This window comes from Patagioenas fasciata, chromosome 5 (assembly GCF_037038585.1).
Source record: "Patagioenas fasciata isolate bPatFas1 chromosome 5, bPatFas1.hap1, whole genome shotgun sequence".
Classification (NCBI taxonomy): Eukaryota; Metazoa; Chordata; class Aves; order Columbiformes; family Columbidae; genus Patagioenas; species Patagioenas fasciata.
Genome location: NC_092524.1, coordinates 64,307,686 through 64,325,226, shown reverse-complemented (window position 1 = coordinate 64,325,226; position 17,541 = coordinate 64,307,686). Strand labels below are relative to the sequence as shown.

Here is a 17,541-nt window from a genome sequence, read left to right as displayed (position 1 = left end):
GCAGGTATTTAAGAATTGCAGGGTGCGGAGATGCACATTGCATTTGTTCTTGGATCACTAATCCTTCAAGTATTTTGCAACACACTTTGGAGATTCAGTACTTAAAAAACAGCCTGCACCACCTTAATTACTACAGTCCTACTAGCTGAAAAAAAACCACCTACCTTTCCTTTATGAATCATTTTCCTCTTAGTTAATTTAGAGCTTTTAACTCATTGGAACAAAAGAGACTTTTCCTATAGATGAAATAGGACTCAAGCTGTTTAGTAAACTGCTACCAGGTGCAACTCTCACAATTAGTCTGCCTTGGTTTACGTCACATGAAAAACAACAACAAAAAAGTTCAGTATAAAATATCAAGAGCCGATTTGACATATGGGCAAATTCTGTCACCTTCATTCCATTTGAGAAGTAACCCAAACTGCAACTAAACTAATTAAAATCACAGAATTAGCTACTAATGCTATGACATGGAGTTGCAGTGACAGTTTTTATGTCATACAGTGCATCACACACAGTCAGTTCTTGTCCTGCACAAAGCACACGCCCACCTTTATCACCCAAAGGAAATTCAAAGAGCTGACCCATGGATTCCAAACATCAAATCACCAATGCCCATGGACGAGAGCTATGGAGTGCCTGGGTCTTCTGCTCACCTAAACAGGAGTTGTTCCTTGCTCAGCCTCTAAAGAACTCTGCCCTGTGTGATCTGGTAGGAAAGTTAACTTCTTGGCCTTCAATCACATGCAAAATTAAGAGCAGAAAAAGACTCATCCCCATTTTCAGCTATCATACCAAATTCAAGAAGAATGCCACTTGCACTCTTGGTTCCCTTAATTAATCTGATACTGCATAATATTCCCTTCCCGCACCAAACATTTGGAAATAATTCATGAAGCAGACCTTTAATAAGTGAAACTTTGTTTTGCCTAAAAACAATAAATCCAATAAACACCTATTGCACTGGGACCACAGGCGGAACACGCTGAGAATTAACATGTAACATATAAAGGCAAATAACAACTTAATTGGATACATACGGGATCAGGACCCTAGGTGTCACTGAAACATGAGCTACTAATCTATATTCATCTTGGCTTGACTATCAAAATTGAATTCATTCAGCAGCAGCCCCCACCAGGATTTCACTGCTCAATATATTTTTATCACTATGCAGTTTGAGCAATATTTTTGATCAATTCCTACAATCAACATTTGAACATGGTGGGTCATTATTTCTCTGCTGGCGAAACGACTTCTTTAAACCTTGTTAGTCAATCTGCCTGATTTAAGTTACTGTACAACTTACACAGTCAATTGTGCAAATAGCAGGAGCTGGAAAACAGCTTCCAGAGACACTTGGTTGGCTTCGCCACTCAGAAGAAAGTCCTCGCCAGGAGCAAATTCAGGTTAATTGCAACAGGGTGAGTTACTAGCTGCCCTCTGCTAGCAGATGCCTCATTTCATTAGCCTGGGGGACTTCAAACCATTGGTCCTTCCTGAGACTTCTCCGCTGATAACACCTCCCCATGCAGAGCGGTGGCAGTTAAATTGTTTATTCCTGCTTGAGACTGTGGAAAATTACTGATGTGTCTTCTCAGGGTCACCTCGCATGCTAGGAAAGTTTTGATAATTAGAGACGAGACTGTTTGCCCTTCTCCATTATCTTGGCAACTGCAGATGAGTTATGTTAAAATGACTGGATCTTGTTTTCTCCAGAGAAGCAGCACCCCATCCCACCAGCTCTGCACGGGGTGCGCTCTCTGCTACAGCACTAGTCAGTACCTGCAAAAGGTAAGAAATCATCCTCGAGAAATGGAGATAACTCATGAGGAGAATGTAATGGGGCACCTGGGTATCTTCATTAATGAATTGTATAAACTGCGGATCTGCAACTGGATTCATTCTCTTGCTGTACTGATTCCTGTAATGCTGATTACTGCAGCAGCTGGGCATTTAATTAGGCACAAATGAAAACAAAACCAAACTAGGGGAGAACAAAACGTCACAGTGCTGCAAGTTGCCCTGTCAATCACTGGGTTTCACCTGCTTTCACGCACAAGAAATGAAAAACTGGGAAAACTGCTGCTGAACAAAAAGATGACTGTCTCCAGCCTGCAGAAAACACCTGGATGGGATGCCAAGGCTCCTGAGGACAGTTTCAGCAGGCAAGGAGCCTGGATGTGCCAACTCCCCAGGGGTGCAAGGGAAGGGAATGTGATAAGGGAAGACTGAGAAGGGGAAAAAGGAGCAATATCACAGAGTGATTCGTGAGGGAGGATGGAGCCCTGCCCTTTGGACAGAAGCATGTATGTAAGAGATGGAAGACACATGGTCTTAATCTGCTTTGGTGTTCCTACCTGATGCACTTTTCTAGGATATTTCACATATAAGAATACATCAAAACTTCCATCTGTGGGTGAACATGGTAAAAAAAAAAAAAGAAAAAAAAAAAGGACAACACACCTCTCTGTTTTTAAGCAAGGCAAATAACACTACCATATTAAATAACCACACACTACTACATCAGTAACTGCAAAGTAGTAGTTGCAAAGCAAACTTAGGCAAGGAGCAGAGGCTGCCAGAGAGCATGTCCTACTTCCATAGAGGGAATTAATGAGGACAAGTTTCCAAAGGACACTCATCCAATTTCCACCCTAGGTTACTGCTGGGGATGGGGAAGATGGACAGACTGGTAGTACAACCCCATAAGCTGACTTTCCCTAAGAAACCCAGTGTGACAGCAGATGCTTGGAGTATTCAAAGCAGGCTACAGAGGTTTTCATATAAGGCAGAGGCTTTTAAACTTGGTCTCTCCCTTATGTAGATTCACTTTCCTTGTGATCAAAATTCTCAAAACAGAGCAGTTCGATACAAATTATGTTCTTCATCATCTGATCTACAGACACTATTTCAGTTGTCACAGCTGCCACTATAAATGTCTTTTCAACTACATCTGGGAGACAATTTCTTTCACCAGTGAATTTTTAGGACACAACACCTCATAATTACTCAGTTTACTATTCTGTTATATAATCTGCCAGAGCACAAAAAGCTTTTCAGCATGGTCTATGACCAGAGGAAGAAGTTTATCTTGCTTTAAGTTAAATTTACACATTCTGCTAAACCCTGTAGTACACACTGAATGTAGCTCTGAGTTAAGGGATCGCCCATCAGCAGCTGTGGCAGAATCAAAGGCACTTTTGGTAATTAAAGGTAATTCACTTTAACTAGATATGGTTAAAGGTCTCTCCAGCCAAGTGGAGAATAACACAGATACTGGATTTATCATATCTGTAAGGTAGAAACAAAAAGTTCATACCGTCTTTCCAAACACACAATATCCATTATTAAATGCCATAAAGTTTTGTATGTAATCCAATTAGCAATGAGTTCTAGCTCAGTAAATTACATATTCATTGTTTGTTTTCCTTGTAATATTCAGAAAACCATTTACTTGTTTAAATGCTGCTACTTTCTCTTCAAGCTTTTCTTTTTTAAATAGCTGTGAGCAAACATAAGTAATCATCCCTGAGATTAATAACAAAAATGAAATGATCCACTGAGCTGAAGTACAAGGAATATTTTACTATGGAAATTGTAGATTTAGGAGCTTTCACCATAATGGCCTCACATCTGAATATAGCACAGTGCTGGCTCATGGTCATCCTGCTGTCCACCACGACTCCCAGGTCCCTTTCTGCTACGCTGCTCTCTAATAGGTCATTCTCCAACTTATACTGGAACCTGGGGTTGTTCCTACCAAGATGCAATACTCTACACTTGCCCTTGTTATATTTTACATGGGAGGACCTGAGTTGTGTCTCCCAGGAGCTGTTCCCATGCAGTCCCATCCACACACCTGCACATTGCCCAGTCCCACCTCAGTGGAATACACGTGTACATGCGCTTGTATGGTAACACACCAGGAGCCTCCTTCGGCTACATGCTTGTCTTCAATTCTCCTTTCCTTTCCCTTGCTGCCAGCTGGGAAGGAGCTAAAGCCTTGATTCATGACCAATATTGACTCCTCATGTCTGCCCTCTTCCCACAAGCCATCATCCACAAGAGATACAAGAGGGACCCACGGAGGAAGAGGCAGTAGAGAGGTCCAGCGGGGTGTGAGAGATTCCCTAGAATGAGGCCACCCACTGGATTTGCCCTCAGGGAGGCACAGCTCCAGTTTAGGAGAAGGCAAATAGCTAATATTGAACAGGAGATGAGTTCTACAAGAAATGGATCTATTGTAAACAGGTAAGACAGACTCTGAATGGTTTTCATGCAGAGCTACCAGTTCTTCCTCTACATTGTTCTGCCTCTAAGGATGATTCCTGCCTCAACACCAGTGCTGACCACTCAGTCTCATCATCTGCTACACCTTTCCCAATCCCATACAAGCTCATAAGGAGTCTGCATTAGGTTCTTTCCCACCCACTGCTGGCAAACCAGACATCAGAGCGGAGTTACAGGATGATTAAACATGAAGGTCCCCCATTATTCAGACTTTTCACATCTGTGGATGGATAGATGGTGCATCCCTGTCTCTGCATAGTTGCATCAGACTATTTATTTTCTATAAAGCCAGTTCAATACAAGTGATAATTTTGCCTCCTTGAAGAGACTGTCTGCAGGTGTTATTCTTGGCTAGAATAGAGACAAATGGAAATCCCAGTGTGCAGGTTAATGTGGAAAGCCTCCTGAGAGACGGATATATAAAACAATGTGCATTTTATCTACCAGGCTATTTAAAAGATGTCAAGCACACAGATGCCATTCCCTTCTGCTCAGGCATACTGTCACCATGACCAGTGAGCCATATTGGGCAGAAAGAGCATTCCCAATGGCATAAAAGATGAAGGATTTTCTTCTAGAACAGTATCTCTGGAGACATGACATCTCTACTTTATGACAACTGCTACCCTCCTGTAGTCCCAGCTGATGTTAGGCAAGACTAGTTAATATTTGAAACTAAGCAGAAGGCAAATACATCCAAACCACAAACATTTCAACAGAGCTCACAGTACCTAAAATAGCCACCACCTCGTCGTCCTGAATGACTTCTAGGGATCCCGAGACCACGAAGCAGAGAGCGTCAACGCTTTCCCCAGCATGATAGATGAGGTCCCCTGGGGCGCAATGGATGGTCTGAAACTCCACAGCCAGGGCTCGCAGGCAGCCGTCACTAGCCAGACGGAAGGCAGGGTGTTCGTTAAAAACTTTCCGGTTTAGGTGCACGCAAATATCTGCTCTCATGTCCTTTGGGCAAATTGAGAGGACCTGAATAAAAGAAAAGTGAAAAATAGTCAGCTGAGAATATGACACCAGGCCAGCGCCCACGTTCTGAAATAACTGAATGGATGGATCTTCAGATCTGCCTGGGTGGATCTTAAGCTACACCCATCCAGTTATTTCATAAAGCTTCTGGATGGGAGTTTTATCTTGCATTGGGGTAGTTTTTTTCTACCCATCTACTGCTTTCACTGCAGGTGGAAGGGTGATTTGGAAGAAGGGACCATTCTGTTACACCGTTCTCCTTCCTAACAGTTTTCACATTTTTTTTTTTCCAGAATTGCAGGTGGCACTACTACGTCCTGTTTGTGGGTATCCCTCCAGACCTGGTGCCCAGATTATCCACCCGCTGCTACGCTCAATCCTTGCAGGAGCACAGAACAGACGCTCAGAGCCGAAGGAGCTTGAAGACATGCAAAGATGGACCATTCACAATAGAAAACACCACATTTTGCTCACATCCAGAAAACCTAGTATACAAGTCTTGATGCAGATGACCACTTACCGACATGTATTCAAACACATCTAAGGTTTATTTTCAGTGCCAAAGAGATATATAATAAGTAACCTGCCCCAGAGGGCTTCCAGACTAGAAAAGGCAAAGAGCCTGAGATTAGAGCTAAAAGAAAGTATTATGAAACCTTATGAAAGGTAAAGGTGGATGAAAAACTGTTCTCCAAACATGAAGATGTCTTCATAGCAGATCCATTAAATAAGATCTTCAATTAATTTCTTACCTTAAATAGCTTTCCCTATTGAAATAGTAACGCACATACACCTAAAGAAAGTGAAAACCTGTGGGTCTTGTTAGGTTTGTAAAATATGTGTTTAATATTTGCATATCCTCCTAAACACACTAACATAACCCTAAAACACACGGTAACTAATTGCACTGAAAAACATATAAAACCTTTTAAAGGTTTTCTAGGATAAATAATAGAAAAGAGTATGAGATTAAGAGCACTCTGCAAGGCTCATGTAAAGAACACTGCAGATCAATAGTACTGATTAATTTCTCATTGTGTAGAATTAATCTGGCAGCTTGCTCTGCAGGCAGTGTGAGAGACAGGGACATTGGGTCAATCTGTTGACCGCTATTGAATATCAGCAAACAGTGGGAGATTCTGGTAACCCTGCCTAAGCTTTGAAGCAAATGGTCATATTAATATTGAAGTAAAGCCACGATTTTCTTCTGTTCAATGCAAAAGAGGTATGGGAGGTAACAGGAAAATGGTAAACAATTTCTAGTTTAATAATAACATTTGGTCCCTTCCTTATGTCAATAGATAAAAGTTCCCTTGTGGTCAAAGATACAACGAATGCAAAAAGATGAAGTAGAAGTTATTCTCCTGTCCTCTGTACTATGAGAGTCCGAGGCTAGAAGGGACTACTGCAACCATCCACACTAACCTCTTGCACTCATAATTTTCATATCAATCCCAGAATAGCTGGTAAAATTATAGCCTAGAAGGTCTTAATTTAATGTTTTCAAATGATGTAGGGTAGTTGTAGAAGGCCTTAACTTAATGTTTTGAAATACTGTAGGGCAGTTGTTCCAGTGGAGAGCTACTCCCTCTTTTAAAATGTGCTGTTTCTGAATGGATTTTTAAAAAATTTTCAGCCAACAGCCAGCACGTCTCATCATGTTGCTCAGATAAAAGACCTGCAATCATCAGAAATCTCTTCCACATATAGATGTTTGTAGACCATGACCAGGTCACCTCTCGATCTCATCTTGAATAAACAAGAGAGGTGATACTTCTTGTGCTTAACACTATGAAGCACAATATCTCTTTGGAAATTTCCCTATTTCTCACTTACAACCATCTTCCCAGATCTACCAGATAACTACTTTTTATTTGATTTAGCCCAGAATAAATTAATTCGGCTATTTTTCTGTAACAAAATGTCGTGCAGAATGCATTAAAACACCCTGCATAAGTCTGTTTTATGATAAAATTAACAATAAACATATTTGACAAGACATATTCACTATAAACCACCATTTGCATCAGTAATAATGTCTTGTCTGAATCACTGTTGACCATGTTCCATATCACGTTTCCATAATTTTATCAGGGCCTAACATCAATTTTACAAACTTATACTTACCTGAGCCATTCTATTTACCATTAGAAATATGGACATACCTTAGTATTTCCAGTAAAAAAAAATAATTCCTTTCAGCATGGTTGTTTCACCACAGCCCTACTTTTGGATCAAATAGAAAGTTTGTCATTATTGTAATAAAATAGAAACATGCCATCTTTCTTCTTCTCAATAGTAAATTAATGAAAAATTCTGCTTTCTTTTGTATCATGATTGATGATTTGCAACATCTTTTTCTACTCTTGGGCCTAAATCATGGTTAGAAGTTTTATATGTCCCTTTAATACTTTCAGTAATATAAACGCTTTTGACTTAACAGGCCATGAGCTACAAATTCTCCAACACTGCTCTTTAGAAAAATGTGCCCACTCATAAATGATTGATTTCCAAATTTTACTTTTTAAGTTTCCAAACTTCAGGAAAAATTGGTCAAAATATTGCAGAGGTTATTACTGTAAGATTTGGAGATGTTGTGGGGCCCTTTGTTTTATGGAGTGTGAATTGTGTCCCTCAAGAAGAAAAGTCACTTGGGTGCAAAGCAGCGTATTGTTTCCTCACAAATACAGAGCTCAATACAGACTATTAAAAGTGAACACTCAAACCATTAGTCTTTTTACAGACACAACAAACATATCTATCATCACACACCGTAATACGAAAAGACAGAAAAAAACTCCATCGCACAGAAAAAGCCAGTCTTAGAAAGTATAATTCAGGAATTTTCTGTTGTCATGATAAAGTGATTCTCCTAATGACATATTACTGCAAAGAGATGTATGGAGATACCGCTTATCAGCTAGTACAGCAGTAAATGAATAATGATCCAAGAGTTAGCCAGGAACAAATATCATTTATTTCAGCTTTCTTGTCTGAGAACAGAGAATGAAACAGATGACAACTAAAAGAAATACTTAATATTAAAAGATTTGGTAAAGGACCTTTGAATAATAAAGACAAATGCAGCTATATGTAGGGAAAAAAAGAGGAAAGAAAGATACACAATCTCAGTCTTCAGCTTCATGTTTACTGTATGCTCCAAGCACAGGACTTCACAAGTTCCAACCTGACTTTGCAGCACTTCTTTGTATGTTTACAAATAACAATGTCATGAATGCAGAAGGGGTCTCACAGATGCCACCAGCTTCTCTATTAGTTGTACTGTAGAAAGGGGTTGTTGGTGACACAGATTATAGTTCGTAATCATTTTGTTGCTTCCAAAAAATACACATAATGTGATATAGAATCACATAGAAGCATTTGGAAGCTAATGATAAAACAGTCCAAAGATCATAAGAGCAGAAAATGAGCACTTCAAATTGAGATAAATTTTCTTCTGTCCCTTATTGACAATACAAGACTTCAGCATCCTTATTGTGAAATGCTCTTACTGAGATCTCAACATTTTTCAGGCAACGCGCAACTAAAAAGATACAAACTAGTAGCAACATGGTTGTACATAAGCCTGTATGGTGTACAAATGCACACACAGGTGTAAAAGAGAATTTCAGTTTAAGGGAGAGGATATCCTGTAACACTTCATTTACTCTTTTGCTGTTAGAGAAATGCCTCCAACATGCCATACCAGTAGAACCCTTAAATTAGAACCAAGTTCAGCTGGGACACTTGTTCCAGCCTGTGTATTCTATTCTTTCAGCAGTGTATCAAAAACCAGCAAGACAAATTCCTGAAGAGGAAATTTCCTTAGAGATTTCAAGACCTTTCTCAGTGAAACCTGTACTTTATAAGCAAGGCAGGATATTAAGGTTGCTGACTGCAATGCTTTACTAACTGATGGTTTTGGAGCATGCGACTTGGAGCAGAAAGTCTGCAGGGACCAGATGCTTGTGCTCCTACCGAAGTTGCTTTGTAATAAATCCGTAGCCACAGACTTCGCAGTCAGCTTTCCCATATGCATCCAAGCAGCATGAAAGAAAAGAGCCTGTTGCCTTTCAGTGCAAAATCAAAGGAGAAAGTCAGATTCTACCCAGAGGAAGATCTTCGGTGGCTGTATAAGCTGTGTTTCTACCAGAAAAGGAGCAAGGCTCCATGCCACACATGAACAGTACACATATATCCACAAAGACCCAAACCACTACAAAGCTGAGATAGGAGAAAATAAAGCAGAGAACAACATTTATCACTCCCCTTCTTTGCACAGAAAATTAAACCTCCTCAAAGTCAGTATAGGTCAACTGCTGAGCTATGCCTTCACCATCCGGCACCCAGCTGGTAGAAACCCCAACACAACGACACCCAGCGCAGAGACTCAACACTGCTGCCATGTCTAGAGCACCCCATGGCATACATAAAACACTGGCGGTGAGTGAAAAGCTTCTGATTGCTGTTAGAGACTGGGAAAGGCAGTAACCAGCTTTGGAAGATTCACAGGGAATTGGCACAAAACGTCTCACTATCTTTTCAGCTCGAGACCTGTAAAGGGGGAATGAAACCTCCCAAGGAGATTCCATCTGATTTTTTTCCTCTCCCATCCGTTTCCTCAGCATGCTCAGGCAGTTTAAGATAAGCCCCTTGAACATTTCAAAGAATTCTATGGGGAGCAGAGATTATAAAGAACTCAAAGAAAAGCAAATGAATTGAAACAAAAATGGTACAGATTAAGAGTGTGTCCAAACAATATCTTCTAGGGTGGGTTTAAGTATTTAAAAAAAAATCTTCCCCAGCTGGAATACACTACAGAATGGCTTAGCAAATATTACAGAATCTGTTAAGACTTGTTAACAAAAAGGGCAGGGGCCAGTGAATCATGAATGTTATCTATTTGCAATTCTCTTTCAGCATACAGGATTCTCACTTTCTTGGAGCTGTAGCTAAGGGATATATTGACTGATATTCAAGTGAAGAGCTTAGACAGACTTAGCGGTTGAATATAAGGATCATTTCGTAAATGAATAACCATAACACATATTGGAAATACTAAAGACTGTCAGCTTTGATAATAAATAAACTAAACTCTAACTTCTAACCAGCTACAGGCCACCAATAGCTCTTTTATTTTGCAAAGAAAGGCTACTATGCATTTTCAGACATATTCATCTGTCATAATAAAGGTCAGTTCTTTCCAAAAATACACAATACCCTCTAGGCAACTGACCAAGCTATTCAGAGTTTCAGAAGGATTGGCTCATTCGACTGCTGAAGTCTTCCGCAGACCTGGCTGGAAGTGTTACATTTGGCACTGGGTGGAGGCCAAAGGTACAAAGGTAAGAAAACAGGTGACTGGCAAATCACAGAGCATTTTCCTGTAATAATCAGGTAATTTTGTAAGTAATTCTAAGGTGATGTATAGAACTGAGCAGTTATTAACCCTGCATGCATTAGGCTAATCTTTAATACATCACTGAGTATCTTGGCACTGAGAATCAAATTTCAGCAGCAATGGTGTGCTGCATTTTAATTGCACTAAAATCCAAGGTCACTTGAATTTAAATGCTCAGAAATAGAGATCTAAAAATCAAGTCTAATTAGTGGAGTTTGGCTTGTTTTCTTGTTAATGACACAAGATCAAAATGGTTAGATTTAGTGGTATAGTAACAAAATTAACCACTTTTTAACTGAGCATCAAGATCAAAATCCCTAGAAAGTGGCTCTTGATTAGATTAAATTCAGCACTGTCAACATAGACAGAATCTGGCTAAAGGTCTCAAAAACAGGGGAAGATGAGAGGCATCATCATGTGTTTTAAACAATCAAGTGGTTCACCAGCACGGGGCCTGCTGGTTTGTCTAACACACTGTGGCACACTGGTAACATTCACCAACAACCCAAAGTAGCAGATCCCAGGTTGCCTAAGAGCTGTAGAAGTCTCAGAACAGTCAACGGTTTTATTGTTTTCAATTTAGCTATAACATCTACCCCTAGTAAAATCATCACATGACCTTCTAATGGGGCAAAGGATGGCAGAAAACAGGGAATTCTATCATTAAAATCAACTTTTTAAATAAAAGAAAGAAAAAATAAACATCTGAAAGAATATGGCATACATGAAATAATCTCTCAAGTCACAACATCTTTTGGAGTGACAACTTTTGGCAAGAATGGAGTCGATCAATGGATTATTTTACTTTGTGCTTCTTAAGAAGGTGGCTTTATTTTCCAACATGCAGCATTATGTAAAGACATTCAAGGGTGAAAGCATTAAGAAAACAGATCTGGAGAAGACCTTTCCCTAGATGTGGTCTCCGGAAATGACAGCCCCTCTGTCAGCTCCATCCCCTTGGTGACAGTGCTCAGGAAAATGCCCGACCCCTCCACTTGGGTACTCCTTCCCCCAGAAAATAAACTCATGAGCTGTTCCATAGCTCTGGCATTTCTTAGTCTAATCCATATCAATCCCAAGATGAACGCATCCAGCAGGCAGAGGTAACTGTGGACAATCTTCCTGGCTCTGCACAGTGCGTACAGGAGGTAAATAATCCATACCATCCATAAAGGTGAAACAGAAAGCCCCACTGGTGACAGGCCCCACTCTTGGACCCGTGTGAAGGACAGTGAGACCCTGACCGCTCTCCAGAGAACCGTGGACTGCAACTGTACCTGGTCCCAGCTCAGCACTCTAAGACGAGGGAAGACTTCTTGTTCACCTCGTCCCGATCTGCAAGGAACGACCAACAACCCCGCTTCTACAACGAAAAAAAAATACTTGTCCAAATGATTTTTACCTTCCCTCTTCAGCAGGGAAATGTATGTAGCTGTCACACCTAATTTTGTAGAAGTTCTCTTTGGCCATGAAGCTTGGAAGCCTTCTACCCCGGTCATCCACGAGGACATCCAGCCAGCACTTACAGATACTTCTGTGTGATGGGACACTCTAGGAATGGCAGCCTGATTCCCCTGTTCGTCTCAGCGTATCATTAATTCCTACTTGAAGGTCTTGCTAACAGCAAACATGACTAAACTTCACTGTCCTTCTGTAGATTAATGTTTAATAAAGTTACAACCTGTATCTATTTACCATAAATCCATCTCTCCTGTATGAAAGCTTAGTGGGTCAGCAGTGAATAGTTTTAATACTGTGTTATTTTCCCATTATTTCCATTTCAGTCATTGCAGTGTGGAATTGGCTCTCATTATTCAATTTGCCACTGATGCTTAGGTTGAAACAAAATAGATGCCTTTTTTCTCTTTCAACCTATGGTTTTTCTGAAGGAAACGACGGTTAAAACAAGATAGACTTTTATTTAATCGCTTGCTGAGCAAATCCTAAGCCATACGACAGCATAGAGGTCAGGAATAGAAAAATCTTTGGGTTTTACTGGTATTTCAGAACGTTATCATTAGATGAGACCTCGAGACATCTGCATGTTAGTTAATGGTTGTTCTGCTTTTATGTATAATGACCTATTTCTTATAGAAGAGCTAATATCTATAAATTTTTCATTTGCTGCCTAGAGATTTCAATAAAAACTAAGAGATTTGAATTTGATGTGCGCTTCATATATTAAATTATTACTGAAAAGATTTTTTTCAGCTGCTTAAAAATGGTCATATACAGAGAACATACTGCCTCTTTTTTATGTCTCTCAAAAAAACAGGTCCTGTTGGATGAGAGATACCATTTAGTATATAAAGGCTTCTTGGTTTTCTCACCATTTTAGCTCTGCTCATTATTAGATGAATAAACCTGAAACCTGTAGCATTAAAAATAATAATAAAAAACCCCATCTCATCTGAGCCACTGTTACACAAGAAGAATCCATATGCATGTATTACATATATCATCCCAGTTGTCACAGGAGGGCTCTCATGTTTAAGTGATTTAAGATTATAGATCAGAGGCCACTTACTTCCCCTTAAGTAATAATAATAAATATGCTAATGCTTTTAGTGTCATTGTTAATTCCTTATTTGTGAACACTCAGAGACAGGCTGAAGCGCTGTGGTTTGAAGACAGGATTTGAAGATGAGCAATTCCCAAAGAGAAGAGGAAAGCCAAAATTGTGTTTAAGACATCATCTCTTCAGTCTGGGGGAACAAGTCCTCTTTCACATACAAGGACAATAGACTGGGGCTTTAAAACAAAGTTCTGTTTGGGACAGCTTGCTCCCACAAGCAGCAGGGACTATACCTTCATTAAACTTCCTCCATGATAACTTTGCCTTCAGCTCCCATCTAAGGACTCATTCTGACCAGTTTTAGCCAAGATCTTCTTTGGGACCACACACTGAATGTGTCATTCAAGGACAGATGTTTGAGAGCTGATGCAACAAATCTACGTGTTAAGTTGCAGTAATTCCAATCAAGCTATCAACTTTTATTTTAACACATATTAATTTATAATATTTAGTTATCCGAGAAACGCATGCAAGTGTTTATTCGTACTCCATCAATTTACTAGGATTGTTCATCACCATAGGAAGCTACTGTAACTCTCATATAAGAGTTTTCATTCTTTGTTAGAACATTAACCTTCTTGCTCTTTGAATTTAGATTTCAAAACAAAGCCATTTCAACATGCTGAGTGACTGAATGAAATGTATAATAAATTTGTGGCAAATGATGTCGCAAAACACATGCCAGTGTGACAATGCAGATAAATTTGGAACGGTTTAGGATGTAGTGCTGTATGTTAGGTTGAAAAACATCCTTGGATGATGCAAACTGTCTGAGCTGTCTGATGGAAACTGAAAAGATGAGAAATTCCTCACTAATTATCATGTGTCATGAGCACATGTGTTTTGCAAGATAATAAGCTTATTCAAAAGTTCATAAAAATGAAAAAGAATGGGAAATAACGTGATGGAAACATATCCAGAAAAATAGACTGGTCAGACTCTCATTACTGGAGCTTTGAAAACTAGATGGGAAGAAATCCCTAAGGTCATGTCCAGGCTGCCAGACAAAGCAGTGCAGAGAAGCAATGCAAGACCTGGGGCACTAATATCCTATTCCAGCCTATGCTGGAGCACTATCTGGATTTAGCAGCTCAGCTGCAGGTGCAATGTTGTCCCACTAGCCCCACTGTGCCTACAGTAACAAAACTGACTTAACTCTGTGTACCTTGGAGGTCCCTATAGTGCCCTCCCATCTGCTTGGTTCTCTAGAGTTAGTGCAGATGAATTGACTTCAAATGCAGAGGGTTTTATGACAGGCCTTGGAAGGATAATGAAGGAACTAATGCAAGAAAAACAATCCACTCTACATGACTAAACACTGGGACTGTACCATTGTTCCTACCATTTCCCAGCTGGGATTTACAATATTTTCTAATTTGTTTTGGTAAAGCACATCATAACACCTTCCTGAGTGGAGATAAAGGTAGGAAGGCTGCCTAGCTATGACACAGCTTTCCATCCTTTTGCTAAAACAAATCCTGATTTTGGGTAAGGTCCTGCAGCTGTAAGCAAAATGCCAGATCCTTACACTTATACAGACCCCAGGATGCTCAGTGCAGACACCACAGGCCACTGGTGCTGTTGTTTTTGAAGACTTTCAGGCTGTAAGGGACACAAAACACCAAAATATTCAAGTGGATGCTCAAGTTCTTAATGTTTATCTTGTCTCTGTTCTTCTGTAACAGGAGCTTTTCTGGTAAGTTCAACTAGATGCAACTATTGATGTCCAGATGCCGAGATTCCAGAAATCCTTCTACTGTTTTAAATAGGTTTCAAATCCAGGCTTAAGTTTTGGCAAGTCTTTACCAAGGGAAAATTGTTAAAAACCTAAGTCACAGATTTTACAGCCATATTAATTATCTAGCTAAGCAGCCACTACTGTCTTACAGACCAGAGAACACTGCTTACCACGACTCGAAAATTTTGGTTCTAATTGCATTTTTATAATCTATAAAACTGGACATGCAGAAATTATGGAAAGAAATTCCAGTGACTGAAGCATTGGTTCTCCTAATTAACTGCAAAGCATCATTAAAATCTAACGAAACTGTAGTGGAATAATACAGGACTCTGGCTTAACTGCAAGGAGATAAATGAAAATTAAAGTTGAATTTTCACAAGGTTTTGAGTTTACACAATAGGATTGAATGCATTTACAGTAGTTTATAATACAAAAGCTCACTTTTAACACTGTATGAATCAGCACTGGTAAGTTAGGGTATTAGTGTATAAGAAGTTAACACATTTAAGATTGTGACACAGTGAAGCACAAGAATCAAAGAAATCAAAATCCTTGTTACTTAACATAGTTATATTTGTGATGGTAAACAGAATTTCACAGCAGATGATTAATAAGATAACTGCTGTTGAATCAGCATGATGTAAAACTAAATTTTTCAGTGGAGCAACTTCAACTTGGTGTATCCAAACAAGCTGCATCCTCATGCCATATTACGCAACAGATTCAACTGAAGCAAGAACTTCAAAGCTGTGCAAGCACTAAACATTTTAAGATATTAATCTGTCATGACACTTCTTTACCCTCCCTCAGGCAACTGCCTTTTAAGTTCTTAGGAGAGAAATCTTCATGGAAACTGGAGCTTGAATGCCTAATTTCAGCTGATGTGTATCAGGTCCACATAAGCCACAGGAGCATCACCGATCTGCACTGACCAAAACTCCAGACCTAAAGCTGTTATATCTTGCCTACATTCAAGGTATTGCAGGTGGAAATCCTTCCATCTGACCTCAGCTGTCTAAGATATCCAAGGCTAAAGAGACTCACTGCACAGATCATGGAGAAAGAGGGGCTCTGAGGACCATTCACTTTGTCCTGGCACATGATGAATCACACCCCGAAGATGATCTTCTTCAATCAGCTTTTGAAGAAACCTAACTGACCAGTCTTTTCTGAGGGCTAAAGCCCTGTAGGACTTCCACCCTGCATGGCTATCAGTAGTGCCCCATTTTCTGTATCTTCCTACCAAAAGCCTTAAGTTCTAGCCGAGAGATTTTAGCTCAAGGAGATCAATCTCTACTGCCATTAAATCCTATACTGATTATGCTGATGGAAATGCCAGTGTCCTGGGCATCAGTGAAAGGTCCAAGCCAATCAAAGTCATTTCACTGCAACTCACAGATGCCAATACTTTTCAGAATAATACTGATGTAGGTTAGACACCAAATTATGTTCTTGGAGCAATTTGAAGACCAATTTCCTGTGGATTTCAACAGTTCAGTACATTAAAATTATTACTCTAAAATTATTAAAATTACTACTTTAGGCAAAGTAAGACTAGAAAGCAGAAAACATTTACCATAGTGAAAAATAAAGGCGTATTTCCAAAGTGGCAATACAGTCCATTTTTAAAGCATCCAGTTTTTGATCCAAACACAAACATAATAACGGAGTAACATGCAGTTAAGAATTTGTTAGTAAGTTATATGCTGTCATACAGTCCTGTTTCTAAGAAAGTACACAATGGACAAAACCTCTTGCTATCTAAATTGTTACCTCAGGTATTCATACCTTCTCTGTGTCAATTCCTTTAGACATGGACCAGGTCGAAACAATATAATCCATGACTCTTTCACTAAGGCCTTTTGGGACTTGATATAATTTTAGGAAATCCCTCACATTGTTCAGCATCTCATGGTACCGGTTGGTGTTGGCATACATTTGCTGGAAAATGGTGGTGACATTTCCAAAAATAGTTGCATAAAGAAGAGCTGAAATAAAACAAAAATAATTGAAAATAAATACGTATGCACCAGTAAATGCTATTCATAATTCAAGGATAGCTTCAAATAAATTTATGTATGTTTACAAATTACTGCAAATGCAGATGTGTAAACTGAAAACTTATATTTATGCACACACTCACACATGTTTACAGAGTCATTTATTGAATTTACCCATACATTTCACACAGCCACTCAGTGTTACCAGTCATACAGATAATGTCCATACATGGAGTTACTTAAAAACAGCCGGTGTATTTTAATTCTATATCCTATACTAATCCAAACTAATTTTCAAGTGTAGCTGCAGCCTGAAAGTAAATGTTGAAGGCACAATCCCAAGAATCATGCCTGGCGACGGACTATTACAAGTGTGATGCAGTGAACACTCTTTGATGGAAAACAGTTCATTTCTGAAGCCTAAATTCAACGAAGTATTTAAGCAAAACCTTAAATGTATCCTTTGATAGTACTGTCTTGAATAGCAGTGGATTGAAAGACGCTTTTAGAGTCGAGCAAGTCTAAGGTGCCTTACTGAGGCAAATGACAT

General features: G+C 39.5%; 1 protein-coding gene across 1 annotated transcript in view; it reads right to left on the bottom strand.

Annotated features, from left to right (window-relative positions):
- KCNH5 (potassium voltage-gated channel subfamily H member 5) overlaps nt 1-17,541 on the bottom strand; it is a 169,633-nt gene that overhangs the window by 48,717 nt on the left and 103,375 nt on the right. The window contains exons 8-9 of the mRNA XM_065839182.2: nt 16,780-16,979; nt 5,025-5,277 (exon numbers count right to left, since the gene is read on the bottom strand). Coding sequence (XP_065695254.1) covers nt 5,025-5,277; nt 16,780-16,979 — 453 coding nt within the window. The remainder of the gene's footprint in view (nt 1-5,024; nt 5,278-16,779; nt 16,980-17,541) is intronic.